Source organism: Megalops cyprinoides, chromosome 15, assembly GCF_013368585.1.
Source record: "Megalops cyprinoides isolate fMegCyp1 chromosome 15, fMegCyp1.pri, whole genome shotgun sequence".
NCBI lineage: Eukaryota > Metazoa > Chordata > Actinopteri > Elopiformes > Megalopidae > Megalops > Megalops cyprinoides.
In genome coordinates, this window is record NC_050597.1 from 4083272 (window position 1) to 4097488 (window position 14217).

A 14217-nucleotide genomic window follows, 5' to 3' on the forward strand; every position below is an offset into this window, starting at 1 on the left:
TCTCTGTTATTTTGGCTTACATTTGACGTTCCTTTTATCCAGGTGACCAAGGTGTTCCTGGACCCAAAGGTCAGTGCGGCAGAAGTTTTGGCTTTGATCAATAATTTGTCATTTGAACTTCACCACACAATAGCTGTCTTCCAGTCAAAACTGTTGGGAAAAACACCCTCTAATACATGAACGAACCTTTCCACAGCATTTAATAAGCTGATGCTAATGGCAGCTCTTTTATACAGGTGATCCTGGTTTCCAGGGCATGCCAGGTAAGTCCAGGATGAAGATTTGTGTTCTTACTGTCAAAAATTACCAGTTAAAAGAACAGAGAAACAAATGTATGCCTTGACTTTCAATAAAATTATACGTTTGCATGAGTCCTAGTGGCAGAGATGATCTCTGACCTCATCACTCTGACCTCTCAACCTCAGGTCCTCCAGGCATTGCAGGTCACGCAGGGCCAGAAGGACCCAAGGGACAAAAAGGAAGTGCAGGTAATGAGATGCAAGGAAACAGGAAGTGATCACCACACCATGGATGCCCACCATGTTTTCTGATGTAGAATTTTTTTTTGTTATTATCAGAAAAACACAACACCTTTTTTTGCTTAATTCTAAAGGGCTCTCAGTTGAATTTCCAGCAGTAGAGAAGTATGAAAGAGAGAGTTTACTCAGCCTGACAGGTTTACGGAATGAGGCTCTTGTGCTCAGGTGAGAATGGAGCTGAGGGCCCACCTGGGCTCCGGGGTCGAGAGGGGCCGGCGGGGCCACGTGGAGAGCCGGGACCCGCAGGGTTTGGAGAGAAGGGTGACAGAGGTACGGACATCACTGTGCGATTTACACCACTGTGGTACCTGAGATTGCCTGAGCAAAACTTACCCATAAATTAAGCTTGTTACCTTGGAATCAGGCATAAAAAAGATATTTGTCAATCATTATTACATGAAGATGTATACCCCATACCTATATGGCACCAATAGTTACGCCGTTTTTGGGGTGTTACATTGCACTAAATGAGCGTATTGCTTTCACAGGTGCTACGGGAGAGCCTGGCATTCCAGGATTTCCTGGGCTGCTCGGCCCAGTGGGACCTAAAGGTGAAGCCGCCAACTTACATCTCCTCAATATGGTCATTACTCTGGATTCAAACATGTATCATAAACTTTTAGCATTCTGCAGAACATCAGATTAAAATTTCCCTGGAGGAGATTTGCTTGAGACAGCATGCAAGTTAACTTTGGGTCAACTCTGGATGGACACAAAGGATGTTCTCAATATAGATGGTGTTCTTCAAACAGACCTTAAAAACTTCAACAGGTAGCACAAACTGCGTAGTGTTAATCCACTCACAGTGACCACAAGTATGTCTTCAGAATGCTATCTGCCCTTCATTTACAATCTGATGCTTTCCATTTCTCCTCTGCTTAAGGTGCAACGGGTGCTCAAGGAGCCACAGGTGCCCCAGGTGAGTGATTCCTCTGTAGTGTTTCTCAGTTGCTTGTTGTTCTGTACTGGTGCCGCACACAGATGAAGAGATCATCTAATCGATGCCATTGCTTTACCCCTAGGTGCACCAGGTCCACCGGGTTTCCGCGGTGATGTTGGACTTCCTGGATCAAAAGGTACATTGTTCTGTATTTAACCTGTATTTGTTCGGTTTTTAAAGACTGCCTTATCTGAGGTTTGAAGGGACATGCTCACTTCATTAAGCTGGGAACATGACCGTAATGTCTAGATGTCATTGGTGGTGTGACATTAATATATGTACAGTTTCAAGGCACACTACTTTTATATATTCAATTTGTAATGGTAATAATAATCATAATATATGTAACACACTCTTGTCCAGAGTGACCTGCAAGGCCATCATAACAAGAGACATATATCGTGTCATAAAATGTATTCTGAGAAATATGTTTGCCTCTGTGTAACGTATTACTGTTATTTATTGTAATTTGTGCTCTTGCTTAATAAAGTCATTTTGTCCACTGCAGGAGACAGAGGGATTGTGGGGCCTCCAGGAAGCAAAGGTAGGCTCAGAGGAGTGAGTGGCCAGCACTTTGTGTGGTTCACACAGAGGATCTATTTGTAGAGCAGTGATCACCAAGGTTTTGGTTCGGGAGGGCTGTAGCAGGCAGATGACAGGCTGCAGAAGAAAACATATCACCCATATAAAAGAATTGTCTGTATTTCCAATGCCACAATTTTGTATACCGAAGTAGGAACTACTCAACTTCCTCTAGAGGAAAAGATCACTTTGGCTGTTCCATATTTCTTTAATTGGATGATATAAATCTAATGCATGCCAGTTATGTACTGTTGGCTCATAGCAACAATGTCCATTTAAATGTTTGCAGTACATAGGAGCTGAAGTGGGTCCAAGCTTTAATAGACCCTAATTGATAATTAATTGATTGATAAGTGGGGTGCAACTGTTAAATGTGCCTGTCAGCTCTGAGCCTCCCTATTTGATTTCTCCTTATTGTTAGATTAAATCTGACAGAATGAGCACTTACCAGATCCGTGCATCTAATTAATGTGTGTTTTCTCTGCAAACGCAGGTGACCCTGGGGAGAAAGGACCACGTGGCACCACAGGTGTGTATCAGAAGTCAAACATCTCTGTCTCGAGAATGGGTGTGGAGTTAGGCAGTGTTTGTTCTCTATTACTGTTACTGAAACACAGTGGAGGAGAGGTGTGAATGGAAAAAGAGGTATCTGGTGAGAGATTTAAAAGGATTTTGAATGCTGTGTTTCTTTTTGCTTTAGGAGAGCCAGGGCTTCCTGGACTCCAGGGACCAGCTGGAGAGAAGGGACCCAAAGGATCTGTGGGTGAGTTACAGAGAGTGGAAAGCAGTGCTGTATCACATCATTACAAGCTCTTATGCACCTGCAGCCAATGGTAACAAGCTATTTCAGCTCTTTAATTTTGGATTGAAATGTAATGCTGGCTGTTCAAACTCTGCTGCTACTCTTTCCGGTGTGGCTTTTGTTTTTTTGGGTTTTCGTAATAGATTACTGCACTTGTCTGGCTGTGGAGGAAACTAAAAAATACTGGGAAATCACTTGCTACAAAATGTGATATCAGAAGTTGTCTGTGAAAGCACGGTTCTTTAATGTTAAGTCTGTTTAAAACAGATGGAAACCCTAAACATAAAAATGCTTCACCTTAACTGCCTAAACTGATAAACCTCTCAATGTAAAATGTAAAAATACTGAAATATTCTTCTGTTCAGTTGTATAACATAAACAGGTAGCAGGTAGATTATACTTATAGTACAATATAAAGTATAAGAACACCCCTTAATGGTCACAGTGTTATTTAATCCAAATTGATTTCTACAATAATAAGAGGTGCCCTTTTTAAAATTTATTTATTTTAATTTACCGTTTTTTTTGTTGTTTTGTTGATATGCTTATGTGGTATTTGTAATTTTGAAACAGGCTCTCCTGGGCCCGATGGGGAAAAAGGCTCCAGAGGTAAGTATGTTTTTTTTTGGTTCCGTTTTTGTGTGTAAATGTGGGTGATTAGAGAGATGGGTGTTGGGGCATTATTAGTGAGGCAGTTTTATGAACTGTTGTGAAATAAAACTGAAACAATAAACATTTTACAAGTCTGAAGTTGAGCCCTTGTGAAAATAGGTAACAGTCACTTGTTTAGGGATTCAGCAATCAAAGGCGAACATTTATCACAAATAGGCCAATTCCAAAAGATCAAGTGGATTGATCACTTACATGGAAAAAAGCAAAAACTGAAAAGTTATCAGCATGTTGCAGCACTGATTAAACTTAATTTCCATAACCTCAAGGTGACCAGGGACCAATCGGATTGCCAGGGGTTCGAGGACCAGCAGGACCACCAGGAGACACTGGCCTTCCAGGTAGAGCTCAGTTCAGATACAGTGTTTAGTAGGAGCAGCATATGAATAGTTATAACTTCTGGTCATAGAGTTCAGTTCAGATACAGTGTTAAGCAGAGCAGCTTGAATAAATAAATGAATAATTGAATTGAATTGAAAATGAATAATTACAACTGCTGTTCAGAGTCTTGCTTGACCTTGTAATTACAATGGCTGGGCCAACTCTCATTACAATAAATTACATTTGCCTAACACTCCAGAGGGACTTTAGTTTACAGTTACTGCTCCTTACTAGCATGCACACTGGGTCTTACCAGGGCCTCTGCACATGCAGCTATTTTCTGTAACCAAAAGCTTAATCTCTTCCTCATTACATTTCATGAAATTTTCATCCTTATGACTTTCATCACAAAAAAAAAGAAAATCTTATCTGGGTGAATTCAGTGTAATAAGGAATTAAAACATAAAGGTGTCATTTACCTTGCATCTAAAAGCAAAACAAGATAATACAAACATGAGGTTTTTTGATACTAACAAGTACTGTTAACTAACACATATTATTAATATATATTTGACATAGTAAACCTCATTCTGCTACAGTTAACACAGTGTAAAGTAAAAGTAAGCAGAAGGTGTTGCATAAAAGTGGAACTAAAAGTAAGAAAGATGTTTCAACTAGACTTTTTCTAATGCCGTTTTCATATCTTTTAGGAACTCCAGGGCTACAAGGACCACCAGGTATCATATGAAATATTAACACAAGTATTAGTAACAGACCAGGTCTGCTACTTTAGTGTGAGGATGTGCTATTTCAGAAAATCATTTTCAGCACCTTTGAGTTCCTGTGAAATGCATGTCATAAAAATGATATCCTTTTAGTCATTTACTGTTATCATTGGTTAAAATGATAATTTATAAAATGACTCATAATATTTCATATTCTAGGGATACCAGGAAATCCTGGCCTGCCTGGAGCCAAAGGTAATGTTGTCAGAGATGATCTGCCTTTGAATTCAGTGTGACCTGAAACACAACCTGAAAAACATCAGGGGAGCCTGTTGTACAGTTTGATTTTGGTGTGAAATAAAGTATTACCAGTAACATGTAATGGAGTGATAATATTTTCATAGTACAGTTTTAATCACCTTGTGTTTAAAGCTGTAGATATTATTAGCACAGCACATCTATTGAAAATACTGTAGTCATTTCATGTCATTTAAAACCAGCTTAAGTGCTGTGTAGCAAGCGTGGTGGCACAAGCATTATGTTTGTGGCAAGGAGCAGGGTGAGCCCAAATGCGGACATGATCTGAGACACAAGAGGTTTGATTCAAAGAAAATAAAGTTACTAGAGACTTGGGAGATACAAAACAGGTTTGGTGCAAGAGCACACAGACAGGCAGGCAGCAGCAGCAGCTACATTCCTGACAATATTATTAACAAGATTTTGAATTTAGATACATTTTTGGATTGGTTGTGTAATTGGGGCTAGGTTCTGATATGGAGCTATGATTATAAAATTACATAAACTACATGCATGTGCACAAATTTAGTAAAGCAGCAATTGCAGTTGTTCTCCTGTGCACATGTAGTTAAGGTGGTACATTATCAGCCTAACACACTGCTACCTGTTACTACCAGTCCAAAGACCAGATCTGTTTTATACTTTTTTTAGGTGATGCGGGTGAACCAGGCAGAGTCATTACTACAGGTAAGAGGGATTGTCTGATAAAAGACCCTAAGATTCTAACTGTGAATTCATATATATTGCAGTGGATATCAGCTCTATTAAACGTAAGTTTAACTGACACCAGGCACAAAGTTTGCTACTGATAAGGTTTGAGGAGGAAAGGCAGACATTAAGAAAATTGAATTTGGATTGGGTGTAAACTCAAGATCCAAATAAACATCTTTACTAGCAATTCGTTTGCACCGCAATATTACATTCATCTAAGAATAGTATTGTGTAGTAGTCTATATATCAAGACAGCAGCATTTTTGCTTATGTGTAGTAAGTCACTGGTACAGCTGAGGAAATTGTGTCACAACCCATTGTCCCAAGATGAGAATGAAAATATTTTTGTTCTGATTTTATCAGGAGGTGGATCCAGCTCTCAAGTGCACATCCCTGGCCCCCCTGGACCTTCTGGCCCCCCTGGTCCTCCTGGATCTCCAGGATTGTCAGGTGGGAAAAAATTTGTTTTCTATAGATTGCATACCATAAAGGAAAAGCTTTTCGTACAGGCTTCATGGCTTCATGGATATAAGTCATCCATGTCACACATGGGGCAGAGTTACATATCCCACCACTAACACCATTTCACAGGATTGATTGCAGTTATTGTATTCCAGGTCCCATTGGCCCTGCTGGGGTTCCTGGCCAACCTGGTAAGACCTCTTTCCTGCTGTTAAACTACATGGACACTGAAGGCCTTGGGGAGGGGGTGGAAGATGGATATTTGAAACATCTAAGTACAAGATATGTTCAAGATATGTGTAGCTCTCACACATGAGGAGAATACTAATGATTTAAACATTGCATACTGGAGACTCCAGCTGAGTAATTGCAGATGCTCTGGTGAAGGTCTGTATTGCAAAAATATTAATTATTGTTTAATAGAGCACAGGGATTCACAGAAGAAGCATATTGAGAAAGTTTCTTGTCTGTTGAGGCTTTGAACACTGAAAATATATACTTGGGCAAGTCACAGACTACAATATACTTGTGCTAATGTATTGTGAAGGTCGTGCAGGTGAGAAGGGAGAGAAGGGAGATAAGGGTGACCAGGGAGAACCCGGCATCGTTGTGAAAACCTCTGAATCACTCACCCACACCAGCAGGGGGGGTAAGTCGTCATCGCCTTTCCCGATCTGTTCTGACCGGAGGATTGCAGGTCCCTCATTATGTTCTTACCTCTTGCCATCCCTGTCACGTTCAGGACAGTACACAGAGGGGGCTCCTGGAAAACCAGGGCCTTCAGGATCTCCAGGGCAACCAGGACAACCAGGACAACCAGGGCCACCGGGGCCACCGGGCCCGGCAGGGGCCCCTGGACCTCAAGGGCCCCCAGGGTCATATGGCTACACAGGTAACCTTACAAATGAATGCTTTAAATGCACGCATTGGCAATTGTTTGCTTTGCTTCTGCTTTCCTGAATTTTTTGGAGTACTCCTCAATCAACAGAACGGTTCCTTTCCTGAAGTCCATTGTCTCTCCCTCCAGGAGAGGCTCGGAGAGGGTTACCGGGTCCTCCAGGACCTCCAGGCCTCCCTGGTCCTCCAGGAGAGCCAGGTAAATCCATTTAATATAAAAAAGGTGTTCACTTATGGAAGTTCAGGGCCAGAAATCTGAAGAGTTTGCGTCCTGGTGACTGATCTGTCATGATATCCTTGTAATGTACTTTTCCTGGTGTACCTTCACCCTGCTGTAGGCGTGGGCTTGCCTGGGCCCAGAGGCGAAAGAGGGGAGCCAGGAAGATTGGTGCCCAGCTCTGGTAGGAAACTAAGAAATACCTTTAATATTAAAGTGCTCTTCTTCACATAGCCATATTAGAGTAACATTCCATAAGTGTAGCGTTTTATTAATGTAAAGTTATGTAGCACCCCAGCAGCATTTCTGAATTTTGTCTACTACTACTGCCCCCTATTTTAGACTGCTGTATATTATTACAAAACAACATAGTATGAGTAGCACACCTATCACAGGACTGCAGTCCATTTGGTAATACAGTATAAATGAAGGCACTACAACAAATACTAGAAGTTGTTTATTGTCTATGTATCTACCTAGACAGTAGATGTTAGTGTGTAACGCTCTGCTTATTGGCTGTATTTATCAGATACCTTCTTCTCTGGAGTTCCCGGACCTGCTGGCCCCCCCGGGCCTCCTGGCCCCCCTGGTTCTCCTGGGCTGAAAGGAGCACAGGGTAGGCCCAACTTGGGAACTAACCCGAAAACGCAGCCCTCTGTATAATACACACAGTACTCTGGCAGTCAGAAACACATATGCATCGAGACTGTGCTTCACTTACATTAACCCAGCCTCTTGACGTGTACTACAACAAATACTTCATTTGCAGGGCCGAGTAAGAGTTTCTCTTGCCAATTTTAATGTATCTGACTTTGAGATCTTACTTCAGTCACATCCCACAGTATCATCAAAGCACTTTCATAACTAGGCAGAAATCCCATTCCATCTCTATCTCTCTAATATGTTAAACCCATTTACCTATGCAGGTAGCCATGGACCAAGGGGATTCCAAGGTAAAATCCTCTTTCCACTGCATTTACCTGCATAGGTGCTGTATTTTGATTTATTAATGTTTTTTTTAAATATTTTGTCTAACATCTGAATGAATCCAGATAAGGTAAGATAGTAGAAAGTATTATGGAATACTTTGCCACTTTTTTCAGTTAGATATATCTATTCACATTAGTTAAATATTCCATGGTATGGATAATTGCTCATGGGTGGTGAGCCCTAATTACTGTATAGGAGAGATATAAGGTACCTGGACTCATCTTTTCTGTAATGCATGTCTGTATGATGGGTTGGTGATGTCAGTGATCATAGAAATCTTCTAATTCTTCAGGGGAACCAGGTCAGCCTGGTCTCCCAGGAAGTCCTGGCAGCCCTGGTGAACCTGGACGAGGTAAGTCAGACCTGCTGAGACAATCTAACTGCTTTAAAAAATAACATTGTTTTCATATTGTGTGCATGTTAGGGCTTCTAGGGCAATATATAAGACTGCAGCTACCTGGGTGGAAGTCCTGACAGAGTTGCAGTGAAGAATTGATTGTGTGCGTCGTTAATGGTGCGGTTCCACTCCTAGGTGCTCCAGGCCTCCCGGGTCCACAGGGACCCCCAGGCCCCATGGGACCAGTGGGACCCCGAGGGCCAGAGGGCGCTAAAGGCAAGTAGAGTGCGCAAAACTCACTGGCACCACCTGTAACATACACTCCCCAAGTTCTCACTGCCCTGTCCTTCTGCATCTCTGTGTGGCCAAAGTTTCCATTTGCAGCAGCTAATGAAAGGAAGGAGTTAAAATTGAAAATAATATAAAACAGATTTATCATAGGCTCTGAATTTGTGTGTAAGATTAAAGCTCTGTTGACTGGCATCTGTACAGTTTATTGTTGGCTCTTCAGATTTATTGTTTTCTGTTCACAGTGTTCCCAGCCTCTTGGCCAGGACACTATTTAAAATGAGTACTCTTTAAAATGACTCTTCCTCAACTTACCTAGTGAAGTAGATATTGCATAAATAATTTACTTTAATTTTAAATCAAGAGGTCAAGTCTAAATTAAAATTGGATATCCAATGCATGTGTAGGCCTGCGGTCCTTAGTGCTAGTAAGACCAGTGGCCTTATGTAATATTTGCTATGTTACTGTCACCTGTTCGCAGGTGAGGCTGGAGTTCCAGGTGCTCCTGGAATTCCTGGATCATCAAGAGGTTCAGGTAAACCCCACTCCCACACTTAGGCTTTATGTTTTTCTCATAATCAGATTAGAACATCACATCAGTGTAGATCTGTGATATATATGATGCAAAGGTCCAAAATTCTCGAGTTCCATTGCTTGAAATTTGTCAAAGAAACTGGGGTTTTTATGCTCTCTCCTGGTGAATAACAAGCTGAACTAACTGAACAATATGCCCATGTTTGTCGTACCAGGTTCAGTATCCAGAACCTTCCAAGGACCTCCTGGGCCACCTGGTCCTCCCGGGCAACCTGGTCGAGATGGTTCTGGAGGGTCTGACTTCCGTCAGTACATAGCAGAATACCTTCGAAGTAAGTCTTGCCTGAGGATTACTGCATCAGTTTTTCAAGAAATAAGATCTGGATATGTGTTTTATTTTTGATTATCTTGTAACTACTAATCTGTAGTACATGGTATACTAATACTAGTACTATAGTGCATATAGTACAATAATCAAGACATGTTAAACCCACACATACAATTTATGGTGACAGTGTGCATTGATTCAGCTGCGATACATCCCTTGCAGGTGATAGTGTCAGGCAGTACCTGGTCGGCCCTCAGGGTCCCCCTGGCCCACCTGGAGCACCAGGTTTAAGCGGACTGTCTGTGGAGGACATAGCGACTCGTGTCATTGCCTACCTTCAGAGTAAGTTATGAGAGCGCTTTTGTATACTTGGTCTGCAGTCACACTTGATAAATATTTTGTCACATTGGACGCTACCACTGCTACCACCAGTGTGCATGATTTCTTGATGCCCAATGACATGACAATAACAATGTTGATTCAGCTGGCTTTAATCAGTAAGAGTTATCACCAGGCCTGAGAAAAACAGAGACATATTCTTTCAGAATTATTGTTAAGGAAATATGGCTTTTATTTTAACGTCACTGTAAAATTTTAATTAAGAAAGCTTTGGCTACTGATTGCTCTTGCTACTATCCTGTTGATTGTGCTCTGCTTATGTACTTATCTCTTTATTCCAAAAGTCAGATCTTTATTATTTTGACATATTTTACATCATATTGATATTAATTTGACATGTAGTCCAGTGTTAACTCTGTGACGGTTTTACTGCTGTCTTGGCCAGAACCTTATAAAAGAGATTCTAAATCTTAATGGCACCATATCCTGGTAAAATAGACGTTCAATAAAATAAAAATAAAAATAAATAAAAAGCATTACTGCAGTCCGTGTCTGTGTAGTGTAAATGCATGCATTCTGAGTACCTGTGTTTCTGTTTCAGGGACAGGCTATGTCAGTGGTGTCAGTGGCTCTCCAGGACCTCAAGGTCCCCCCGGACCCCCAGGATCTGTGTCCACCAATGACATCATCTTGCTGCTTCAGAGTGAGTTCTCAGTTTCACTAAAAAGCAGGACCCGAGAATGGATCACTCGAGTGAGGCAAAACTGCTCCATCGGAATTGGAATATAGGCCTGGATTCAATTCATGTTTGTCCTTAACACTGAATAACAATATAAATGCAATAATTACTTCTTCTTTGGATTACAAAAAATAATTTATTACATTAATTTTGCTATGTATGTAAGGAAAAGAAAGACATTTATTTGTAAGGGAATGTTAATTTCTTCTTTTTTCCCCCAGAGATTTACTTCTGATAGTCTAAAACATTGTGCAAGCATTTTTTCATGGTATTATGTCTGTCACAGTGAAGAAGACATTCGCTTTTTCACTTATGTTCAGAGATTGAATCTCCTGAATCATGTGCTGAGATGCTGTTGTGTATGGAATGATGGAGGTTGCAATGCATTGTGGGTGGGATGACTCCTCTGTGGTCCTGTTCAGGGGATGACGTGCGGAAGTACGTGATTGGCCCCCCTGGACCTCCTGGACCCCCTGGATCATCTGGGGGTGGAGTTTATGCCTCTTATGACATCAAGGAAGTGGCTGATCGTGTCCTCAGACTCATGAATGGTGGGTCTGGAATTTGTGCTGTTATTTGACACCAGCACATACACCATATCCAGTGCTCTCTTGATAATGAAATGTATGGATGTCTTTTAAATGCATACTTGCACATCCATAACACTGTCTTCAATATGTTTTCAAATCTATTTTTATTTGCCAATGCTGTGCTTGCTGTTACCTTTTGGGCTTTGTATTTAATGCATGGTAAGCACCATAAATGAAATGGGTAATTTCAGTTATAGGCATAATGACAAACTGATATAGGTTGAATGGCCAACTTGCATTAGCCATATGTTCTAGCACACATAAACCCACCAAAAGCAGCATTGGGATGAATCTAGCTGTGGCTTCTCACGTATCAACTGCCTTCGCAAATACGAGAAAAGAGATACAAAAAATGAGGTCTTTGTAAAAAAAAATACATAAATAAAAAAATAAGATAGAATAGGTAAGAAGGCACAAGTAAAAGTGATAAAAATTGGTAAAACATGATTAAAATGGTCAAATTATTTTAAACCAAGGCCGACTAACCCTCCACTCAAACGTATCTGTTCTCTCTCCTCACAATCTTCCTTATATGTATACCACCTGGTATTAATTAGGACAGGTGGCCAATCAATTAAACAATTAAGGAGTTATCCAATGCCTGAACAGTCTCACATTCCCATGTATGAAAACACTGAGTAAGGTGAATTGCGTGGAAAAGAAAAGCTTTGTTATGGCAACATTCATAGAATAATGAAACAAAAGGCCCTTAAACATACATATACCTTCATACTTTACGATACATTCAGAAAATTATATAAATAATTTCAATAAATGAACACCTAGGGGAGACATGTCAATATTAGTAAAGATTTTTTTCATCTTCTGAAGCATTCATTGAAATAATACATTACATTATTGGCATTTAGCAGATGCTCTTATCCAGAGCAAATGACATCAGTTACAGGTTTTTACAATGTTATCCATTTATACAGAAGGATATTTAATGAGGCAACTGTGGGTTGAGTACTGTACCCAAGGGTACAGCAGTAGTGCCCCCATGGGGAATTGAACCAGCAACCTTTTGGTTACCAGTCCTGCTCCTTAACCACTATGCTACACAGCCACCCAAATGACAAATACTCCTATATTTGTCAGAAATTCTTTATTGGTAATTCAATATGTACCATACTAGGTTTTGGCATCATATATCACAATGAAAACTGTTCCTGCCCACTTTCAAACCAGGGACCTTTCACACGTGGGGCAAACATGATAACCACTACACTACAGAAACTCACATATACAGCAATCTACAAGAACCACTATGGATGATTCTTAGCTCAGCATTGACCGGTTTCTCTCTCTCTCTCCTCAGAACGTGGGATGCTTGGAGTATCTGGACCTCCGGGGCCTCCTGGGCCTCCAGGGCTGCCCGGCTCAACCTATGGGGACATTTCAGCCCTCCTGGAAAGTAAGAGTCTGCATTTACATAAAACAGCACATACAGTACGCAAAAGCTCAGGGAGGACATGGTCGCTTGCAGTCATGTCCATGTATAATCAAGATGGTTCAAATCAGATTGATTCACTTTGGAACTCATAGGACAGTTAAGCCTCTGTTACCACAGCCCACCTTAAAGCTGATATTTTGACAGGGAGAATTCAGCCTACATGTAATCAACTGTTTGACCAAGGTGGCATAGAATGGCACTTTTAAAATTAGATTTGAAGGCCAGAGTTATAGTGGCTCGTGATGCTGTTCCAATGTTTAATCCAATTTCTCGCCTGTCTGAGAAATATCTAATGAAACCTCTGTTGAATTATTGAACAGCATGGCTGATCATAAACTGAAGTAGAAGATTAGCTGGGAGATGTCTGTCAAAGTGATGTTTTTTACATCTGTAAAGCCAACACGCTCTTAATTCTGGGCCATTCACCTTAGAGTGCATGTTAGTATCAAACCCTTGTCATCATGCTGCTCTTGTGTGTTAGTACTCTATGCAGGGGGGGATATTCTGTATGCATTTCCAGTCTAGTACAAGTGTTTATATTTCATCGAAGGTCTCTACACTCCCTCATATTTGAGGCTTCTCTCCTGGCAACTTTATTTTGAATTTCTAGATGGTTTGTTCCTGTAAAACTACACCCATTCGGTTCTGTGAGTTTACTTTCCTTGTTTCCTCTCAGAGTCTGAGTATCGCGGGCTTAGGGGACCCCCTGGGCCCCCTGGAGCTACGGGGCCTCCAGGGCCACCAGGTCGCCCAGGGACATCGTCCAGCAGCGTTTCAGGTTACGGGTTGGAGGACATTCGGGTCTACCTGCAGAGTGAGCTGGGTTTAACACCTCCATGCACCCACACATATGCATTACATAAAGAGCACCTTTATTCACAACACGCCAGTTTTCTGAAAAAAAAAAAAAAAAAAAAAAACCTGAAGGTTGCTTCATAACCATCATTTAACATGTGTATCTCATCATAGCTTTAAAATAATATTGTTTTTTGGAAACAGTCTAACCGTTTGAAAACCAGACCCAGAGTATTTTTTTCGTTGGAGGCACAGAACGCATACCAAGTCAATGATCTTTCCCTGGAGTTTACAGTATCTCAAAATTACTCCTCGGCTTCCTTGAAGCTGCTGTGTATTTAATGCTTCTCAACAGAAATGGAGCTCCCCTACTTCCAGTGGGTTAAGCGTTAGAAACAAATAATTTGAGCCATTTTTGGTGGCTTGGCTGTTTTGCTGACCTGTTCTCCGTTTCAGATTCTGGATTCAGTGGGCCGCCTGGTCCCCCAGGCCCCCCTGGTCCTCAGGGACCTCCTGGGGACTCCAGAGGACTGGTGTCGTATGTGGGCAACGCACAGCAAGATCGCTTCCGCGCAGAGCTCCAGGAGTATCTGAGAAGTGAGCCAGCTCTTTTCATTTGTTTGCAGTATGGCATAGTAACTAAGGAGCTGGGCTTGTAAAGA

At 41.3% G+C, this 14217-nt stretch overlaps 1 protein-coding gene across 1 annotated transcript in view; it reads left to right on the top strand.

Annotated features, from left to right (window-relative positions):
* The window catches only part of col17a1b (collagen, type XVII, alpha 1b), a 30526-nt gene that overhangs the window by 13201 nt on the left and 3108 nt on the right, over positions 1–14217 (top strand). The window contains exons 17-48 of the mRNA XM_036547181.1: positions 43–69; positions 237–263; positions 426–488; positions 705–809; positions 1028–1090; positions 1423–1458; positions 1562–1615; positions 1988–2023; positions 2555–2590; positions 2762–2824; positions 3437–3472; positions 3802–3873; positions 4564–4590; positions 4798–4833; positions 5527–5562; positions 5950–6036; positions 6204–6239; positions 6596–6697; positions 6791–6940; positions 7056–7144; positions 7692–7751; positions 8089–8115; positions 8445–8504; positions 8685–8769; positions 9259–9312; positions 9527–9643; positions 9862–9981; positions 10580–10681; positions 11140–11268; positions 12626–12721; positions 13437–13574; positions 14012–14152. Of these exons, the coding sequence (XP_036403074.1) occupies positions 43–69; positions 237–263; positions 426–488; positions 705–809; positions 1028–1090; positions 1423–1458; positions 1562–1615; positions 1988–2023; positions 2555–2590; positions 2762–2824; positions 3437–3472; positions 3802–3873; positions 4564–4590; positions 4798–4833; positions 5527–5562; positions 5950–6036; positions 6204–6239; positions 6596–6697; positions 6791–6940; positions 7056–7144; positions 7692–7751; positions 8089–8115; positions 8445–8504; positions 8685–8769; positions 9259–9312; positions 9527–9643; positions 9862–9981; positions 10580–10681; positions 11140–11268; positions 12626–12721; positions 13437–13574; positions 14012–14152 (2310 nt within the window). The remainder of the gene's footprint in view (positions 1–42; positions 70–236; positions 264–425; positions 489–704; positions 810–1027; positions 1091–1422; positions 1459–1561; positions 1616–1987; positions 2024–2554; positions 2591–2761; positions 2825–3436; positions 3473–3801; positions 3874–4563; positions 4591–4797; positions 4834–5526; positions 5563–5949; positions 6037–6203; positions 6240–6595; positions 6698–6790; positions 6941–7055; positions 7145–7691; positions 7752–8088; positions 8116–8444; positions 8505–8684; positions 8770–9258; positions 9313–9526; positions 9644–9861; positions 9982–10579; positions 10682–11139; positions 11269–12625; positions 12722–13436; positions 13575–14011; positions 14153–14217) is intronic.